This window comes from Magallana gigas, chromosome 9 (genome assembly GCF_963853765.1).
Source record: "Magallana gigas chromosome 9, xbMagGiga1.1, whole genome shotgun sequence".
NCBI lineage: Eukaryota > Metazoa > Mollusca > Bivalvia > Ostreida > Ostreidae > Magallana > Magallana gigas.
In genome coordinates, this window is record NC_088861.1 from 26,990,523 (window position 1) to 27,013,323 (window position 22,801).

Consider the following 22,801-nt stretch of genomic DNA (forward strand, 5'->3'; position numbering starts at 1 on the left):
TGCATCATCACAAACCACGACCTACAATACTCTCCCACCTACGTGGACTCCAGACCGTGGCTTGAGACGATCGATGTTGTTCCTCATGCCAGAAAATTTTCCCTCAACCCCAACCCTTAAATAATTTTCTGGATCCGCGCCAAGCGGATGCTGAGACACCCCCCCCCCCACCCACCCGGCCTCACATACCCTAAATAAGTTTACGTTAAATGCATCCCGAAATTTTAACCTTTTAACCATTGTCAATATGTTGAGTGATTCCCATCACGAAAAAATGTGTTTACAATATAATTTGAACAATGCAGGAGGGAGGCGACCCATTGACCTACATATAAAGAAATCACGTGATCATTGTACAGGTAACCAGACCCGGAAGAGAAAATACCCGAATCGCCATGTTGGGAGTTTGAAGGTTTGTAGTTTGTTAATGAATAAGTAAAATGATTACTAGTATAAAGAAATAATAATGAAGAACATAATTAAAATTGTACAGTGGGCATCGTGGACATTATTTCAATGTTTTACCATCAGTTACCGAACAATCAATGTAGACCAGTGCCATTGGTGTGTGTCGGGGGAGGGGGGGGGGGGGGCACGGGCCGACAAAGAAATCCAGGCCTATAAAGGTTGGAGAATGCGTGGAGCGAATTCTGACGGCCAGAGGGTGTCAAGAGTCCCCGGAACCTACCCCTCATAATATAATTTACTTAAAGGGAAATTACCAAAAAGTAGGGCTTGGACCCCCCCCCCCCCCAAACTTGAAAAATAAAAATCACCCCACCCCCACCCCCCAGGAACCCATGTATGAGATTGGGAGGTGACACAACCTGAAACTGGTTAACACTATAGCTCAGTCAATAAAGCATGGGGGGAGGGGTCTAGATCTTACCTCCCTTCTATGCGAGAACACTTTTGACTACACACACAAAAATGACAAAGAACTAGAGACGAGCTCGTTGCAAGCAACGATTAGGTCTTCCGTCGTAGCTGCGTCATACTTGTGACGTAATACAAAAATTGATACCTGACCATGGTGCAATATTAGATGTATAAACACTGTGTAAAAGAAACAAAGTAAATGTATATGTATATAAGCAAATACAGATCTTTAAAAGTTGTCTGAAGTTTGATTCGCCGCATGTTGTTTTTTTGCATGTGCATTTTATCTAATCATCATAATTGACTCAATATACACAGAATATGGACGACGATTATAATCACACAGTGGGTATGCCCGGTATGAACGTAAAAAGACCAAACATTTTACTCGCATTTTTTATCAAAAGCAAGGGCCAATGAATCTTTTAGAATGTATGCGGAGATCCTGGAAATTTTACAGGGGGTTCTGAAGAATAATTTTGTTTTTTGAGGGGGGGGGGGGAGGGGGGCATGCGCGGATAAGAAAAATTTTCCTGGGGTGGGGGTTGAGTGTCTGACGGATATTTGAGTTTGCCTGGGGATGTCCGAGGCATATTTTTGTAATTTTATATTGTACATGTAATGGAAAGAAATTTTGCGGGGGTTGGGTTGGGAATCTGGAACCCTCACCCTACTCTTCTAGATTCGCGCATGGGGAAGACCGATGCCGGTAATTTAACAGTAATTTTAACCATTTTTATTTAATTAATCATTTTCAAAATTATCGGAATTCCAATATTACCTTTAAACGCAGTTAAAACTTAAAATACGAACCATTTAGTCTCGGTGAGTATTCGGCCAACATGCGTCCGCGTACGAAAGAAATGGCAATATTCAAGAAATTTGGATGGACGATCTGGGTCCTAGGTCGTCCATCCGATTCTTTTTCAGACTAAGAGCTACAGACCTGCACTTAGAGAATGTCAAACTGATTATGTCAATTTATATTGTCTCAAAGAATCAGTTTTTTTTAATCAATAAAGTTTTACCTTAAAAAAAAAAAGAAATCGGGCACAATTTTCAATGTTAGCATTTTACAATTTAAAGGTCTAATAAAATTTTGAATGAAGTTTCAAGATACTACTCTTCGTTGTTTTATACGAATTATTGCAGGGAAAAAAGATTTACATCGCATATTTTTAAATTACAAAAGGATATACAAAATGAACTTAGATTAACCGCTAACAAACAAGCATAAAGTGAGACTGAGAACTAATTTCTTCTCCTTTTTTTTTTTTTACATCAAAATAAATCCAAGAAAAAATCTAAATATTTTTTTCCTTTATATGTGTTAATGAAAACGTTGATCAGCAAGGGCCGGTTCTATGTCGTGCAAGCACCTACTTAATCTTAGATCTACCACGATGACAAATATCGAAAAGGCAATATTGTGGGTGAAGGATGAAAGTGTAGTTTGTTTTATAGGTTTATTTTTGATAATTATATTTATCTGGATCAATTTGGTCTGTTGGTTTGTTTTGTTTATTGAAAAGGGGAATAAAGAAAATGAGTAATTTCCGATATGAAGTCAAGCATATATTTTCATATTATCATTTGACTTAAAACATGTTGGAAAAAAGAAATATTGTATCAAGCAGTTAGTTATTATGCGCAGATCATGCATTCATCTATGGTTTTCACAATTGCATGTATCAGTTACTACACGTATTTGCTTACGGAGAAATAAATTTCCAAAGAGATGATAGTTATCAGTTAAGTTCCAGATTGTCTTCTGCACATGCAAGCACGTGTGTAATCCTGTGTAATCCTGATTTAAAAATAGGTATAATGGCCGGGGGGGGGGGGGTCATCGCAACAAAATTGTGTATTAGCGTACTAGAGTGTACATTGTTAATTAATAATTGATGTTGAATTGTTATTAACAAACAAAATCATAAATTCATAATAACATGCACTAAAATGCCAGGGAGTTCTGCTGGACGCGATTTCATTTGTCTTCAATTGATAGGGTGTAAGGATGCCCGCCTACTTAATACATATGCTCACGCGTCAACCGATTAAAAATGACTGTATTTTGGATTTATAAATCGTTCTAAAACATTCGATCTGATATATCATTGTTAACAATTCAAAACTTTGAACGATTAAATTTGTTTTTATACATACCCCGACCCTCACGGAAAAATCCATTCAGATCAATGGAAATTTCATTTACAAGACTCCGCGCCAGAATCAGAATGTCTCATTCATTAATTTGTTCGTAGTTATAGTGGACGAGTCCAAAATAGGAATTTTGAGACACATCATACAATGTGAACATATGCCGTGAATGCAGTTTACTTTGCGTATATTTTCTTATTTTGAGAGTCCTTTTTATCATGTTTATCATGGCTTGAAAATGACGGAAGGCCCTTGAATATTGTTATCTTTATGCAGGCACGTAGCATCCTTTTTGAAAGTGGGGGGGGGGGGGGGGGGGGGGGCCAGACTCATCCAAAAAATCTTGACAAGCAAAAAAAAGAAAAAAAAAAAAAAGACTTTCCCAAAATCTTCAAAATCCTAATCCGGGGGGGGGGGGGGGGGGCGTAGTATGTATATAACTTCAATTTCAATCCAAATTTCCTTATTTTTATATTAATTTTTTACATCCTTGATAATTCAATTTTTTATAAGTAAATTTAAAAAAAAATTAGTTGCTGTGAGAAAAAGTGGGGGGGGGGGGCACCCACAAGCTTGAATTAATAATTGCCTGACGATGCATCTTTAATGTGTCAACATTTATATTCATAATTGATGAAAACGTTATATGGGATGTAATAAGCAACAATGAGCAAGAGTGTTCAATTAAAAGGGCTTTTCACATTGCACGTGTGTAATCCTGATTTAAAAATAGATTGCCATATTTGAAAGGTCAAAAAAAAAAAAAGAGGGAGGTGTCATCGCAACAAGATGATACACATTGTCTAAGTAGTACAATGTAAGTAATAGTTTGTGTTGGATTATCATCATTAACAAAGAATCATCAGTTTGGATTAATTAAAACAAATATAAATTCATATAATTGGAATATTTACTTTTATTTAAAATGCCCACCTTTCCAAAACTTTTCTAAATATGATCGCATTTGTACTAGTGCCAGATGATGTAGCGCACCCATTACAGAGGTCACATCAAGTTCCCTGGGACGACAATAGCTTTTACCATTGTATTACACACGCATCATTTATTCAGCAGATAAATTATTCCCATTCTTTTGTCATATCCTATCATTTAGACCTTTGTTTAAAACATCAAAATCGATAAACAGTTCAGAATTTATAAACATCAAAGACATAAAAAAAATACCAAAATATCAATTTTTATAATAGTTTGTCGTAATTATTCTTTTATTTATTTTTAGTTATTTTTTGTTTCTTAGTGTCTCTTTTTTATCAAACATAGACGCACTTTCTCATTGCTGGAGACTTGAGTTTTTTTAGGTTAGATATTATGCAAATCTTCCTGACCTAAACCTAAACGGCAAAACGCTTAATAATGCAGTGCACTCTGCTGTTGAAATAGATGTGAATTAAATAGTGATGAGATAAATGTTTATTAAATACAGTTTGTATACACACGGAAAACGTTCAAAAAGTCCTTGTTTATTGACAAATGATGATTTTTGCACATATTGGTTTTTATCAAATGGAACCCCCCTTTTTCAAATTGCTGGATCCGCCTCTGGATACATGTACATTCCTAAAATGATTTAAAATAATGAAATGATTTAATTTCCAGTGATGTACAGGTACATGCACTCGATCGAAGAAAAAGATTGAAATTGCTTCTAAACTCTGCACGTTCAGTTTAATAATTTATGATCCGCAGCGAAAATTAAATTTCATATCTTATAAGATAGCCTAATTGATACATGCATGCTTCCATTGAATAAATTTGGGTAGTCAGGCAAGCTTTTTGGAAAGCTATTGCTTGTATAATATTAAGGTCAGACGCGACCTTCATGTATCTTCCATTTTTTCCTATCTCCACAATGTGAAGATTTCCACTTTGTTATTTCATAATTAAATCTTTATGTAATATGATTTTTTTGGTTTGAATATAAAGTGTTCAAATTAAAATATATAGTATGACTTTACTTATAAGCATTCAAATGCATTTTGCGTGCTATTTTAAGGAAAGTTCGAAATATTCTAGCTCCAAAACGAGCCTGGTAATGTACTCTAAATTTTTTGGAATTAACAGGTTTAAATGTTAATAAATAAGGAATGAAATATCAAGGAAAATTATATAAAATTGAGGAACGTCTCGTCTGTCCTTAATTAAAATAATATAAATAGACATCATAAATCCCATATCAAACGACATATAACCACTTGAATCTGCGCGTCTTTTAATGAATTTATGAACAGCGGCAAATTCTAAGGTAATGTTAGCTGCAAGTCTGTATAGCCCTTGTATGAAAAATTTCGGATGGTACTCAATTGAGCTACATATATGCAGCTAAGGTAACTAATAATGCTTCCGATGAAATACTTTGTTTAGTAATGCAAGGTTTTAAGAGAGCAATACTTATTTGTTTAAAAAATAACACCCTAATACTTCGCATTTCATTCGCTGTTTGTAGAACAAGCAGAACCAGTATCAGTTCGATCCCTACCGTATGTACATTGTTCGAATTTAATAGCCCTTGCATTGCATTGCTTTGCAAATACAAAATATCTTTTAAAAATTCAACACTGAAAGTGTTTATCTATATGGCTATTAATCTATATGTACATGTACACATAGCGTACACATGTGATTCAAAATACCCCAAACGGAAAAATTCACTTATTGAGTCTACATTTTATAGAATTTTCAAAAAATACATTGCGGGTCTGAATGTTTGTTAATGTGTCAATCTATCAATATACAGTTTGTTAATTATTTTCGATTGCTAAGGCTACATCGTTTTTTATGAACATTGAACAACATTTTTGCCATGCCATTATTTCCACGGAATATACCGAGTACAATTATAAAGCACAATTTAGTTAATTATCTCTTTAATATTGTGTACTAGTATGTTATGAATAATTTATAAATTGCTGCCGAAGGTTGTTTGGTATTTTCGTTTGTAGATGCATTGCAAGTAAAAAACGTGAAACGCGGGGCAAGTCATAATTAATATCCCTAATAATCCTTACTTAAAAATAGCGGGTTTGGATTCAAATATTATCGTATACGAATATTAAGTTCACTTTTTAAAATCATCTCCACGATGATAATATTATATCCATCGGAAATCAGTATTTTGTTTTGCTTTAAAAGAAATGTTCTATCGGGAGCAATCCCGCGTTCGTTTAAATTGCCAGCGTACATTTGTCATGTCAGTAATACACATTGTGCTTTATATGACGGCCGTGTATACGTACTGTAGAAAAGTTGAGTTTAATTACCATGCATTCGAACCATTTTATTAACACATCTCCCAGTACTGAAACAATTCAAAATGTCTCTGTTACAGTAACACAGTGGGGCGTTAAACATGTGTACGTCCAGCTCTACAAGCATATGCATTGTCGTCAAGGCGACGGCCTGAATACAGCAAGCGACTCTTCTATCGATCGGTTACCTGAGTCTCGTAATGCATCTAAATATAGAAAGGGGCACAGTTATGAAACAAACAACAAAAATAAGGTCAAAGAGGTTCATCTTTATGAAATGAATATGTACATATGAAAAAAAACATTTGGGAACTTTATGTAGAATTATTTTTGCGCGCTGCATGTATCAGTTAGTGCATTACAAAAAGCCCTTTCATAACCTCCTAAACGTGCACACCCCCACAAAAATGGACCGAACTGACAACAATTGTTTCTGCAAATACTGGCTATTAATTACGAAAACATTAAATTGAATACCACTGAAGGATTCAAAATTAATTTCTTTACAACTTTGCTTCAATAATGCATTAGAAATTTTTATTCCTTTACAAGTTATTGACAAGAAACTTTTGACGCATCTAACTCCCTAATTATAGGGGCCAGCCCCTTTTTCTGTATACCGAATGAAAGGTCTTGGTAAGACCAAGATCTTTTAAAATACATGTTATAACAAATTTTTATCAGGTAAAAAACTAACACGGAAAATACGCGAATTTTTTTGAATTTTTTTCTTACCTTTGTTTCAACATCTATACCACCCCTTTTATATGCATTTAAATAATAAATAAAATATATCTCGCACAAATTCAATGTATTAGCTTCCAAACCAGCCCATCTTTGAGACTCTGCCAGTCATCGTTATAGCTAAACCCCCCTGGACAAAAGAAGTCGTTAAATTTTACTAAAAGGGGAATAACTCAAAACCGGATGGGGATTTTCCTCAACTGAAATCTGCAACGACAACATCACGCGGCATGCTATCAGTCCTGAAAATTTCAAAACAATCGGTGAACAAACGAGCGAGATATTAAGGATCAAAGTTGGCGTCTAGAAGAAAAAAAAAAATAATAAGAAATTTGAAAATTTTTCAGAATAATAGTAAGGTCTTCCGTTGGAAACGGAAGACCTTAATTAATAAAAACAAGTTTGCTTATATTACACTTTCAGAAATCATCTAAATATCTCATCAAGGTGTCTGACCATGTACCCCCGTACTTGGGCCCAGGATGTGTTACGGTGTCATCTCTGTGAGACCACGGGCCCCCCTATGTACTGTGACATTTGTCACGTACATCTGTGTAAAGCCTGTGTAGGGGAACATCTCTCTGATGAATCCAAAGATCACAAAGTGGTGCCATTTAAGAAGAGGGGAAAAAATCCTAAATGTTCCAAACATTCAACACAATTATGTGACCTTCATTGTGAACAATGTAACATTCCTATTTGTCTTGAGTGTGTCTCCTCAGGTGAACATCTAGGACACAAGCAAGTGGCCATTTTAAAAATACTAGATACTAAGAGAGAAGCCTTAAATAAAGATCTTCAAGAATTAGAAAATACCATTTATCCTAAATACCAAGAGATTGTATCTAACATCCCAGTTCAGAAAGCTGATTTGAATAAAAACTCCAAGAAACTAACAACAGCTCTTGACAAACATGGAGAAGACTTGCACAGAGAAATAGACATTGCCATCAAGAAACTGAAATCTGACATGGATGAAATGGAATCCAAACACCTGGTTGTCCTTGATAAGCAGGAAAATGAAATAAAGCGCACCATTTCTCAAATCACTCAGGACATTGCTGATCTAAAGAAATTACTCAACTCAAATGATGTCAGCCTTGTCTCTGCTTACAAATCAAGGAATGCTGAATTCAGAAGATTGCCTCCTAAACTCACAGTTTCCTTACCAAGATTCACTCCTCAGAAAATTAACAAAGAGCAGATTTATCAGCAGATTGGTTCTCTGTCAGCATTATCTATCAAAACAGAAGAACAGGGCTACACAATGGATTCACCCGGTGCTGAGTCCTCTCCCCCGGACAGACCGCTCATTGATGTACCACGGATCATCACAAATATAAACACAGAGTATGGAGAATCTAATGAACTACGCATTGTGTCCTGTCTGAGTGATGATGAAGTATGGACGTGCGGTGGGGACAACCTGATGAGACTCTACAACCTCCACAGTAAACTAGTGAAGTCAATCCAAACCAAGTCAAGGAAGATACCATATGACATAGCAGTGACACAGAGTGGTGAACTAGTTTATATTGATGTCATTGATAGAACTGTGAACATAGTGAAGAATACACAGATACAGACAGTGATCAGACTACAGGGGTGGTATCCTCTCTATGTCTGTAGTACCTCCTCTGGTGACCTTCTGGTTGTCATGATCAATGATGATGAGAAACAAGCAAAAGTTGTTCGTTACTCGGGCTCCACAGAGAAACAAACCATTCAATACAATGACAAAGGACAACCTCTCTATTCATCCGAAAATTACACTAAATACATCAGTGAGAACAAGAACCTAGATATCTGTGTAGCTGACAATGATGCCTGTGCAGTAGTGGTGGTCAATCAGGCCGGCAAACTCCGGTTTACCTACACCGGTCTTCCCATTACTACCATTGAGGTACCATTTAATCCAGTCGGCATCACAACAGACAGCCAGGGTCGGATCCTGATAGCAGACTGTTACAACCACCGTATCCACATCCTGGACCAGGACGGACAGTTCCTCCGCTACATTGACAACTGTCATTTAGACTATCCATATAGTTTGTGTTTGGACACCAGAGACAACCTCTTTGTGGCTGAATATAAAACAGGTAAAGTGAAGAAAATCCAGTATTACATGTAAACAAACTGTGATCATAATGTTACATGTCTACAGAGTGACTATCAAATATCTGTAAATAAACTGATTGTGTTTAAATGTTATAATGCATTGACAAACTATCTATGATTAAATCGAATACATTTTTTACCAAACTGTATCTATATGTAAAACTTGTTATGATTCATCAAACTGTGATGACTCTCACAATTTAGGCCAGCATTTTTTGAAATTTCGATTTACAAACCCGCCGACCCTATTTTTTTAAAAATTCAAATAAAAATAAAAGGACCAGAACTAGCTATTAATTTTATTTTTTCCTCCGACCCGAAATTTTCTTTCTGGTAAAAATAAAAATAATGTTGATGCAATCACGTACGTGTAGTCTGAATTATTGTTTTTCATGAATTGATTAAAAAGACCAAGTTCTTTCCGATCAAGTCACAGGCACTAGAAGTCACAAAAAAAAAAACCATTGGGCCTACTCCTGTTTGCTTTCGTCCAACCCTACAATTTACGACCCTATTAAGTTTTGTGATCGGCAACTTAGCCAGAATTTCCTCAAGAAAGAGAAGTTGAAGTCTTTTTCTATCACAATTCCGTAAATTAAAAAAAAAAACTCATTTGCGCAAGAAAATGATAAGTTACTTATTTAAAAAAACATTTTTTGCAAAATAAATTCTAAAATAATCATAATTTAACCGTTTGGAAATAGATCCTCTACATAACGGTTGTAAGTGGGTCATAGGGTTGGACTAATAACCCTAAACAGACTGAACACAGGAGCCTTATGACTGAAGGAAAGAGAATGATTTTATTTGTCATTAAGCTAACAAAATAACGAAACATTTCCTTTATTAAAGGTATAATTACATAAATAAATAAAATTTTAAAAATTAGTTCGTCTTTTTTAAATAAAAAAAACTTGTTTGATTTTTTACTGACATTTATGGACATGCTTCTAATCCAATTTATTTTCAGTAACAATATTTTATATTTTGAATTTGTGAATAGCATTGTTAACTTAATCAGATGAATGATTTCTCAAACTTCTTGCTATTTTTCTGCAAGGAAGAAGTGAAAACTCCCTTAATTTTTTTGGTCTTAATGTATAGGTACAGTATGTACTTGTATATATATACATGTAATTATATATAAAAAAAAAAAAAAAAACCTTCGTTTTTATACATGCATATACAATATATTAACACAAATTTTTAGTGCCCATGGATAAAATATGTTATGATAAGAACATCATCAACAACCAAAATTACTTATATATTTAAAAAATGGCAGCTCCTGGACATGTGTTCTTATTTCAAAAATAAAAAAAATATTGTTGAAAAATTGTTTTATTTTTATTTTTTTTCTCGACGAACAAATTTTTCAATTTTATTTTTATTTTTTTTCCCTCCTCCTACCCAAATAATTTGAAAAATATTTCGTAAATCTAAAAATTAAAAAATGCTGGCCTTAGAGACTGTATATTGTTCATGTACATATATGATTACTTACTATCTGTATAGTGTACATGTAAACAAACTGGCTTTATATGTACATCAATGTAAATACCGGTAATCAGTATTTTGTTAATGTGATTTCTTATATCATAACATTAAAGGCTGTTGATATTTGCAAACATTTCTAATTCTTAGGTATAAATAGTTCTGTTACTATAGTGAAATGAAATATGCATGCATGTATAATAATATATAATCGATAAAACTATTCAATATATAGGAGAACTTGACCTACTTCTGAAAAGAAATGTTTACATTATCAAGTGCCTTTGAATCAATATTTCAAAATATATAAATATTATCATGATTATAGATTTCAGACTTATTATGGTAATATCTGTCTTCTTGACAGTGATTCAAAAATTGACACAGATGCTGGAATTTGACATTGAGTATTTTAGATACAAATCTCCTAATAATTAAAAGATCTTGGATACTATATTCGATTCGAAGTTAATTTTACATAAGTCCCCCTTTTCTTTTGCAAAGATAGACATACCTAATCATAATCAATGGATGAATGAGTCATTCAATTTTTTAAAATCTCACCGGGAAGTGTTATAATCTGGAAAATTTTTACATCAAGGCAAAATCTATAATAGTTTTGATATTAGTTTTCAGGTTGACATCACGAGTAGTTTGACATTTGACCTTGTTATTTTAAAATCAATAAGAGTCATTTACTCCTAAATGGGTTTCAGCGATTCAATTTTGAGGTGTAACTAAAGAAGGATTCTAAAGATATCATATGATATTGCATAGTTAATTGTGATTTCCTAAATTAATAGTGGTCATCTACTCATTTTAAGGTACCAATATATACTAGTCTGATGCTTGGCTATCAAAGAATTCATTATATTTGATTGTACTACACCTGGACTATCAATTCACCAAACAGTTTTATTTTATATGTATGAGTTATCTCCCTTTGATTAAATAATCTCTTGATATTAAGGAGACTGGATGGTCAACAAATTCAGGCACGAAGCATCGTTTTTGAAAGTGGGAGGGGGGGGGGCAGGCTAAACGAAAAAATCTTGAAAAAAAAGAAGAGAAAATTTGGATTTTTCTACAATCTTCAAAATCCTATTCCGTGGGGGGGGGGGGGGGGGTAGTCTATAACTTCAATTTCCTAAGTTCTGTTTCTTTCTTCATACCAATTTTTTACCTACGCACAAAAAGTGGGGGGGGGGTGGCCAACTCCATGATAATTCAATTTTTTTACATGTAAATTTTTAAAAATCAGTTGCTGCGAGAAAAAGTGGGAGGGGGGGGGGGGGTGAGGGGCCAGGCCCCCCTGCCCCCCCCCCCCGATGCTACGTGCCTGAAATTAACCCTCAGATCTGCCTAAAGTTTTAAGATATGATTTGTTTAAGCTATTATTAAGTATGATATTAAGTATAACTAATTATTTAGGAAGGAAAAAATCCATACATTTCACCTTCTAAACTTAGTCAGAAAAAAAATCCATGCATACATTTTACCTTTTTAAATTTGGGTATTTTCCTATATCTTTATATATATACATGTAAACCTTCTCTTGTAAAGGAGACCAAGAGGGGGGGGGGGGGTTTCAAGAGATTCCGATAATTTTATTTGGTGTGGGGGGGGGGAGGTCCCTCTCTCCCAACCCGATTCCCTTTAGACTGCGTATGAATATATTGAATACTGTACCACCTTCCCGCATACATGTATATAGTGACGACTTGTAGATTCAAGAAAACATCATCAAGATTTTTTCAAATTTTTTTTGCAAGTTTATTTACCCTTGTACTTGGAGAAGTGGTTGTCACGTCATTTAAGAATTTACAAGTTGTATGATAAGTATGTATAAATTGTGGGTAAAATGGAGAGTTCCTTAAATACAAAAAAAAAATAGCAAACAAAACAATATCGAAACAGGCGTTTTCTTGAAGTAAATCTACGTTATTTCAAACAACATATCAAAAGAGGAAGCGCATCATCCCATGTGAAGAATATTGTGGGTTTTTTTTTTAATAAATTAGATCTATTTCTGAGAGTATAGCTATTAACAGTAGATCATTCATAACCAGTGTTCATGTGCACGTTGCATTCTTAAGATTTTTTTCTCGCTAGTGTTCGTAAACGTTTTGCTTTGTTTGCGACCATTTTCGGATTGCGGAAAATTCATAATCCATCCGATCTTTTGTACACAAGAAATTCTCTCTCTCTCTCTCTCTCTCTCTCTCTCTCTCTCCGCGGTATGGCAATTTATTTACAATTACAGCTCAACAATTAAGAAAGCTCGATGGTCGTGACCATTTTTAGACGACATTGCTCTCCTTTAGAAGAAGAGCTCTATATTAAATAATAGGAAAATACCAAATATAAAAGGTAATATATATGATTTTTTTTTCTTCACTAAGTAATAGCTTATAGCTTAACAATTCATATCTTAAAATTATAGGTAGATCTTATGGTGAACTTGTTGACCAACCAGCATCCTTAAACGATTGCATGTTTACTTATACTAACTTCTTTTAAAAAAATCAAGTTAACAAAAAGCGGTTCTTAACCTTTGATGTCTTTTAATCTTGAAATCGTCTGGATCTTCCGCCAGTGGGTTAAAATCTTCGGTTGGCGTTATAAAGATATTAAATTGATTGATACCTTCAATTTGTACAAAATTAAAATAAAACGACATTCGATCTATATTAAAGGTTCAAGATATCAGATAAATAAAAAAAAAATCTTCATATTCTTCATATTAAAAAATAGATAAGCATTTGTTCTTAAAATTACCAAACAATAATGATAACAATAAGTTACATCTTAAAAGATTGATAAACTACATGTAATACATGTAATACATTCAGATTTCGTTTGTGTAGAAAATTAAAGAAGGATAACTCTGACCATGCTCACCGAGCAGGAGTTATCGAAACTTGACATGGCGGAACGGGAATTAAAAACTCCCTTGTCAACAACGCCAACCGAAGATTTTAACCCACTGGCGGAAGATCCAGACGATTTCATCAGGTAGATTTTCTTATTATGACATATATTTTGCAAAATCAAAATAATCGTGCTAAAACAATGCATCCGACCTGCATTAATGCTGCAAGCAAGCAGTGTCGTGAACGTCGTACAACGGTACATGTTATCTTGGACGGAATGACTAGGTAATACAAACATTGTATCATTGAGTCTTAGAATACACAAAATAAACGCTTAGCTATCTGTTGGAAATTATTTACATTTGCAAGAGCTGTAATACAGTGTTTCAAAAAATGATTCTGTGTAAATGGGTTCAAGGTTAGTGCACAGGGGCTCGTCACGAAGTTTTTTCAACCTTTTATATATACCACCTCTATACTATAAAATACACTTGTGTATTTTATAGTATAGAGGTGGTATATATAAAAGGTGTGTATTTTATAGTATAGAGGTGGTATATATAAAAGGTTGAAAAAACTTCGTGACGAGCCCCTGTGGTTAGTGTTGATAAAAAAGGGCTTGGAAGGGGGGGGGGGGTAAGTGCGTTGTCGACCTGGTTAGAACAGTGTTTGATGAAATTGAAATAAGACTGTAATGTTTGATGCAGGGTGTTTTTGTTGGTTCATCAATCCGTGGAGTTACATATGTCAAATTACATGTAAGGTGCAATAATGATATTAAAACATGATAAAATTCCTAGTCTGAGAGAGAGAGAGAGAGAGAGAGAGAGAGAGAGAGAGAGAGAAATTTGTTGCATTTTTTAAACAGTGTTATGAAAGATTTATTTTGTGTTTTTCTATGGTTATGACATATTAATGCCATGTTTATGAAGTGTGAAGTGAAATTTAATTTTGTCAGTTTTATTTTATTTTTTTCACAGTGGACATTCTCCTCAAAGACAAGGTCATCATGATGCAGATTGTAGTGGAAGTGAAGAAGAGAGTGATTACCAATGTAATTCTATGGAAGAAATGTCAACAGGAAACTTGTATGGTGTCACCCCACCAACTTATATGCGTGGAGTAAAAAGAGACAAGAAAAAACACCAGACAAACATTCAAAAATCATCCTATAAACAATTCACAGAACTGATGAAGAAGGCCTCCAAGAAGTCCCATCGAAATGCGGTTATAAAAGAAAGGTATGCAAATGACCCTTTATTTTGCAAACTTGGACATATACACCCTGACGACAATTAAGACAAAGATTTTGCAGACTTTTTTTTAAGAAATAATTCTTCCAACTTAAATCATGCATAAAGAAGTATGCCAAATTTTGCAGTAGTGAATTATATTGAGCTGTGTATAGCATTTTTAACCCATTAAAGGAAGTTTTGTGGAATTTGCCGTTTTGTGGTATTAAGAATTATTTTTTGTTGTTGAAGGATCTGGAAATAGCTGCCAACATTAATATTGCAATGACCACAGTTTTTAGCCGAACTTAAAACAAATAATGTTGTGATGGTAAGTATGTGATTGTGTCTCTTGCTTGAAGCAGTGGAGTCTAGGCCATCTTCTCCACACTTTGTAAGAAAAAGTGACATCATTTAATCAAATATTGCGACAGAACCAGTTAATGGTGAAGTATTCTATTATTGGGATTGTATATACTTTTTACGACAAGTATTATCTGAAGGTGAATTTGTACTTTCTTTGAGTAAAATAAAACACAAAATATTTTATTTTTCTTTAAGGTCAACTTCTTGACCAATGACCCAGGATATCTGATGTTCGTCCCATTCATCGACCCTCATCTTGCAGCTGTTAAATGTGACTTGGGGACGAGAAGACTGAAGCGCCTCAATACAAAATCTTGGTACTCTCAAAGAGGACGGCTACCTACTGATGGTGTGTTGTTGTTGGGGGGGGGGGGGGCAGGGAAGCATGAAGGAATCCCCCTGCTGGTTCGGTCAAGTTGTCAAAGTGGACCCCACTGCTGAAACTGCTATCGCATTGTCTCACATACAGGTACCATTTATACCCTCTACTCAGACTCTTATGTAAATTATTCAGGTACCACTATCATAATGTTATGTATAGTTGGATTATCCTATAAAATTAATGTAAAAATTTACAAGCTGGAATAATTTAAACTAATTATGAGAAGAAATAGTATGGATGTAAATATTGCAAAAACTTTCACATGTAAATTGATTGGCCTATTATAATAGACACATTTTTGCACCATGAAAATTAAATGTCTTTTTTATGTTTTGATTAAGAGAGCTTGATGAACATGGCCATTTTTAGACTATATTTATCTCCTTTAAAAGAAGAGCTCTGTATTAAGATATACAGAAATATTCTTATTTAAAGTAAAATATTTAAAATACTTTTTTACTATTGAGTAAATACTGTATAGCAGGTTAAAATCGCGGTCAGAAAAAATAGCAATTTTTTCATTTTGCCTCTAATCGCGGTAGCTTGAATTCGCGGAAAACAAAAATTTGTAAATCATAAAATTCAAACCCGATCATGATTATCTGTATATGGTACATGTATATTAACTCGCAATGGTCTTGGATTCATTTTCAAAATATATATTTTGTTGAAAAACAATATTATTACAGTGATATCTAATGAAATGCTGGTTTGTGTAGTACCCGATCATAATTATTGTTAGGTTAATATAACAGTTTCTTTAAGTGCACCCCACTTCTATAATGGAAAGATTGCTTCTGTCAGTTGGGTTTCACACCGTTTTTACGTGGTAGACACTCATGAGAACCTTGTATACACACTTTGAGCCCCCAAATCACTGAAATTTACCGAGAACGCTGGGCAGACATAATTAGTCACGCATTACGGCATGTAGCTTGGGTACCTGTTAAGGTAGCAAGGGACAGTTTCGAATAAAGTACCCAGAATATATAAGATATCCACTAAATATGATTATAGGCTTAGTTTTTCATGAAAACAAGAAATCACATGTAGGGCGACATGACTTTTTGTGAATAAAAATGCTACAAATCATCCATTTACCAAAAAAGATCAATTTTAAATATCAGCGATGGTTGTTTTCAAATATGTGTAAGAAATGACTCAAAGAAACTGCCACAAGTTTCATAATATTAGGTTAAAGTGTTCAAACAAATGCTTCTTGTGAAAATCAAAAGATAGGGGGAGGGTATACATGTAAAGGGATTTCTAAGTGATGTGATGCTTTTATCATGATAATATCAAGCAGATGTATGTAGTATTGAATAAGGTTTCTTATTTAAGGAGATTGAACAACAGTTGACCTCTAAAAGATTAGGTAAAGATGCTTTATTTATGGAGAGCCCTGTGAATCTGTGTTAAATAGAGGAAAGTGGAAATGGTGGGTTCACTTAAATGGCCATATTTTTCTTAAACCTCAATGGAATTGGCAAAATGTGGTGTACTTTTTTTCAGAATAGCATAAGCTTTTTAATTTTAAGACAAGATGACTTTTCAGAGAATGTTAGTGTATGTTAAAGGTAGCAAGGGACAGTTTCGAATAAATTACCCGTCAATATTTTTGTAAAATTGAGAGTTGCTGTACTTGAAGGCTTATGAGTGTTGCTAGAATTCATGAAATGATTTTTAATGATTATCATAAGTTAGAGGGGTGTCTCTTGTTGAAATTGATATGCAATATGTAGGCCCCTTATCTTAGGTACATGAGAATCAGAAGTAAAATGCGAAACCTGCGGCTATGACTGTTGTGCTGACTTTACACAGTAAAATTTGCAAGTTACAGATGGGAGGTAAAATAACACGAAAAGTAGGTGGATGGGACATTGTAAACTATACACCGGTAAGTTTCTGACATGTGATAGTGCAACATGCACGCGGTACGGAAGGTCAACCCTCTGCAGGGAGTTAGCTGGGGGAGGTCTAAAAAGCTGAAAAATCATGAAAAATTAGCAAAATATGAAAGGGTCAAAATCTCATAAAAACCAGTATGTAGAGAATTTTACAGGTTTTGATTAGTAATTTTCTTCAGAAATTGGTGATTGGCCGTATAAAAAGTGAATTAATGGTATTTGTGCTGAATGGGAACTGAGGAAATTCTAGTTACAGAGTTCCGAAGACATGCATCCCTTGGCTACAATGAATTGTATAAAAAAAACTGTCCCCTGCCACCTTCAAGACTACAAGGTATTTTCATATTTCTCCTTTAAGTGAAATTTTGAGTGGATTTTGTACCATAAGTAATACATTTTGTGAAAATGGATGATTTTCTTTGCTATGGATGTCATGACATGATTTATTAGCTAAAATATTCAAGGGGAGTAACTCCCTCTTAAATGTGTAGAATGACCACCACTAGAGTAAATTGGCTTTGAGAGTATGTATTTTCTATCCTGATGACAATTAATAGGCTTAAGTTAATTACTGAGATAAGAAGAAATACTTTAAAACAGTTTTTATCAATTAAATCATTAAATTTATGAATTTGCAGCCATTTTGCTGTCTGATTTAAAGAAATAACATTAATCCACCTGACTTAAATATCACCCAATTTTTTTAAAACAGCATATTTTTATTTCAAATGAACTTTACATATAGACAAATGCAGTTATCAAAGTATACAATATGTCAAAAAACTCAAGTTTTTGCTCCTTCCTATCAAAAAATGGTATTTTTGATGTATTTACAGAATTGAAAAAGCCACCCCCTCTTTCCAATGGACTCCATTATCATTACATGTAGGATATGTAAATGTACATTTGACCTTGAAATAACATCTGCTATGATAATAACTCTTGAAATGAACAAAAAACAACATATTTTTACCCTTTTATTGTATATATGCATCAAAAATGTAGAAAAACATGTAAAATTTGAACATTTTTCATGGAATTCTCATCCGTCCCCAGGTACCCGGGTGTGTTTGAATTTCATTTTAATTAAACGCACACATCATATTGTAGGTCTCACTAATTTAGCAAAGTTAAAAGGAGACTAGAAACCAGAATATATAAGATATCCACTAAATATGATTATAGGCTTAGTTTTTCATGAAAACAAGAAATCACATGTAGGGCGACATGACTTTTTGTGAATAAAAATGCTACAAATCATCCATTTACCAAAAAAGATCAATTTTAAATATCAGCGATGGTTGTTTTCAAATATGTGTAAGAAATGACTCAAAGAAACTGCCACAAGTTTCATAATATTAGGTTAAAGTGTTCAAACAAATGCTTCTTGTGAAAATCAAAAGATAGGGGGAGGGTATACATGTAAAGGGATTTCTAAGTGATGTGATGCTTTTATCATGATAATATCAAGCAGATGTATGTAGTATTGAATAAGGTTTCTTATTTAAGGAGATTGAACAACAGTTGACCTCTAAAAGATTAGGTAAAGATGCTTTATTTATGGAGAGCCCTGTGAATCTGTGTTAAATAGAGGAAAGTGGAAATGGTGGGTTCACTTAAATGGCCATATTTTTCTTAAACCTCAATGGAATTGGCAAAATGTGGTGTACTTTTTTTCAGAATAGCATAAGCTTTTTAATTTTAAGACAAGATGACTTTTCAGAGAATGTTAGTGTATGTTAAAGGTAGCAAGGGACAGTTTCGAATAAATTACCCGTCAATATTTTTGTAAAATTGAGAGTTGCTGTACTTGAAGGCTTATGAGTGTTGCTAAAATTCATGAAATGATTTTTAATGATTATCATTACGGTAGTTAGAGGGGTGTCTCTTGTTGAAATTGATATGCAATATGTAGGCCCCTTATGTTAGGTACATGAGAATCAGAAGTAAAATGCGAAACCTGCGGCTATGACTGTTGTGCTGACTTTATACAGTGAAATTGCAAGTTACAGACGGGAGGAAAAATAACACGAAAAGTAGGTGGATGGGACAGTGTAAACTATACACCGGTAAGTTTCTGACATGTGATAGTGCAACATGCACGCGGTACGGAAGGTCAACCTTCTGCAGGAAATTAGCTGGGGGAGGTCTAAAAAGCTGAAAAATCATGAAAAATTAGCAAAATATGAAAGGGTCAAAATCTCATAAAAACCAGTATGTAGAGAATTTTACAGGTTTTGATTAGTAATTTTCTTCAGAAATTGGTGATTGGCCTTATAAAAAGTGAATTAAAGGTATTTGTGCTGAATGGGAATTGTTACAGAGTTCCGAAGACATGCATCCCTTGGCTACAATGAATTGTATCAAAAAAACTGTCCCCTGCCACCTAAGTGTCTATCCAGTCATGTTTGATTAATGCAGTTCTTCTTAAAAGATTATGTAACATGAAGAATATGCTTTTAAAGAAGTTATCAAAAAACAAATTTTCCCATGTATGCCTTTTAGATTTAGCCAAAACCGAAAGTAGAGGGAAAAACGTTCAAAATGAAAGCATGTCTCTATTGGTAGATCATAAAATATTTCCAGTTTGTAACAATAGCAATGATCTGTTAATATGAAAGACTGCTTAATACCATTATTTTTCTTGACAAAATACTGTGGTTTCATCAATTTTCGTTGAGTATCAATTTTCGTGGATTTCGTTGGTAAGATTTTCCATGAAATTAAATGTTCATTGAAGTGAAATTTCTACTAACAATTTGTATTGGTAGGGTCATTGCTAGACACATTTTTTTGTGCGCCGTTAATTGCAGTTTTTTACTATGGGAGGAACTGTAGCTCCCAGGTCGTCCATCCAAATTTTTTCTGACCGGGAGCTAGGTCATTGCCACATATTTATGTATCCTTGAAATTGAGATTTTTACTTTATCCATGAAAATTAATACCCTCGAATATTAATGAAACCACAGTAGCTAATAAGTTAAGGTCAACTATACTGCTATGCCATCAAAACAGAAACATATTTTGTGTTGTGTGTTTTCATGATAAAATAAATGATTTTATTAAATCCTATTTCTTTATCATTATTATGCTCAAATAATTGTTCACTAGATGTTAAATTCGCGGAATTTTAATTTCAGCGAATATAGCGAAAATTAACTCCGCAAGTTAATTTCCTGCTATACAGTAATAGTTTATAGCTTTAAAAATCTTATCTAAAAATTTAAGGTAAATCTGATGACAAAGTTGTTGATCACCTAGGCTCTTTAAATATAATTACTGATATTAAGGTTAATATGAGATTGATTGTTTTTTTTCATGGATTGTCTGTTGTTTTCATGGTTTGTTTAATTGTTTGTTCATTTGTAGTTAGAAGGTCTACTCCTGGTTGGTATACATTCCTCTCAGCTCAGCGTCCAGGGAAAGGAGTTTGAATCCTTGATGGGGAAAACGATGCATCTTGTGAACAAGCAGACATCATGTCATCAAGCCATAACCGAATCCTTGACAGAGCTGAAGGTAATGTCTGGTGTTCTCTGATGCTGTAAATTGATTTCCTGTTTACACAAGATTAAGTAAAATTTGGCACTTCTGACTCATAATCTGTAGACCCAGTATTGCTCTTTCAGATGAAATTTCAAGCCAATGATCATCAAGCTCTGAAGGAGTGGGCTGATGAAATTATCTTGTTTGAGGGCATTCAGCATCCAAACCTGGTGCAGTATCACGGAGTTAAAGTCCACAGGGTAAGGATTTGTTACTGATATGTTGGATTCATCAGATATTTTACAGGATTTAGAATTCTGTGGGTTTTGCAAGTACCCCCCTTTTTGCAGGTATCGTTACCTACAAGTTTCTGTTCACATAATCATTGACTCTGTTAATACATGTACTGTAAGGCGACCTCTATTTATGATAACTTTATGTTGCGATTTTTCTGTAGTAAACAAGTTTAATGTGCCTAATTTTCATGACCAGATCTTTTTAAGCCAAAACATGTTATTAAGAGGTTAAAAAAACGCTTTTTGGTGAAAAATCTTGAATATTAACACCAAATGTGTAATGTCCACTTCAACCAATGAAAATTAGTGTTTAACCTTGCATGGTCACTGCCTTTGTAGCAAAGATATAATACTGTATGTTACGTAAACTGTGATTGGATAATCAAAGGTTGCTTCAAAGGTCAATCTCCAACTATACTTTACTTGCATTGGTCAATACTGTAAGAAACTATAAGTTATTTTTGTGTCAACTCGTGCTACCACAGCCAGGTGGAAGAGGATCATACATATTGCCAGTGGTTTGTGACGATGTGAGAACATATTCTTGACAGTGATATTTCTACTTGCAAACTAAAGATAATTTAAAGTACATTGTACATGTATCAGGATAATTATTCCATCAAGATGACTTAAGGTATTCTGTTCTTAAAAAAAAAAAAAAAGCTCTGTCCCACTGAGGTTTTGGCAATTCATTTAACATCTACTCCCTCTAATAAGTATATTTCTGGACTAACTTGTCAATAACCTATCAAAAAAGGTTAATATATTTTTTCAGTACTATTATACATGTAACTTGCTGGCTATAGCTTTACATTACAGCAGAATGGATTGTATAATTTTGTATCGGGTAGTCATCAGCTTACTCACTTGTTCTTCCAATATATTATAGGTCTGGATGAAATGCTGGTGTTTATAGAGTACTGTAATTGTGGAACTCTGGAGGAGGGGGCTAAGGCGAATCTACCCAAACAGAGCATTCGTGTGTACACGCGAGAGATTCTACTAGCCGTCAATTACCTTCATGGTAGGACCTACTGGTACATGCACATACATACACAAGTGATGTCACAGTCATACTAGTTATTCCTGGTCCTTTTTTGTCCCCTCGCGCAACTTGTTGCGAAGGGGATATAGCATCGCTACTGTGCGTGTGTGTGTTCGTATGTGTGTATGTGTGTATTTGTGTGTGTGCACTCCATTTCAATTTTCTTAAAGTAAATTGATAAAAAACCTTCCAATAGAATTTCCTCAACCTTTGCACAAATATGCCTCATTGTAAAAGATTAAAACAAATGCAATGTCAATTAATTGGTCAAATTTTTATGCAAAAACTTAGATAAAATTACACCATTGTAAAGGGGGGGGGGGCATACATTATGACAAAATTCGTTCATAACTAAAAACAATTTATCATAGGTTGCACATTTCTGTAAAATAACAAATAAAAAATGCATGTGCCTTTCCAAACCATTAATACTATTACAAATTATTATTTCATTAAATCAATGACATAATCAATTTTGTATACGGTTTATCAATCGAAATTTCTGAGTAAGAGTTATCAATCTTCCGCTTCACTTCTTTGAAACCAAAGTGAT

General features: G+C 34.1%; 1 protein-coding gene and 1 long non-coding RNA gene across 3 annotated transcripts in view; both read left to right on the forward strand.

Moving 5' to 3' along the window:
* Window positions 1–306: 306 nt before the first annotated feature.
* LOC136269707 (E3 ubiquitin-protein ligase TRIM71-like) overlaps window positions 307–22,801 on the forward strand; it is a 30,859-nt gene continuing 8,364 nt past the window's right edge. The window contains exons 1-2 of one of the 2 annotated variants that reach the window (XM_066070940.1): window positions 307–412; window positions 7,473–8,929. In XM_066070940.1, coding sequence (XP_065927012.1) covers window positions 7,507–8,929 — 1,423 coding nt within the window. In that variant the 5' untranslated portion in view covers window positions 307–412; window positions 7,473–7,506. Of the gene's footprint in view, window positions 413–7,472; window positions 10,447–22,801 lie in introns of those variants that run through there. The other variant, XM_066070938.1, reaches the window with a different exon arrangement.
* On the forward strand, window positions 15,016–20,934 carry LOC136271236 (uncharacterized). The gene is made up of 3 exons (XR_010709129.1): window positions 15,016–15,097; window positions 15,328–15,601; window positions 20,791–20,934. It is a non-coding gene; the product is annotated as an uncharacterized lncRNA (long non-coding RNA).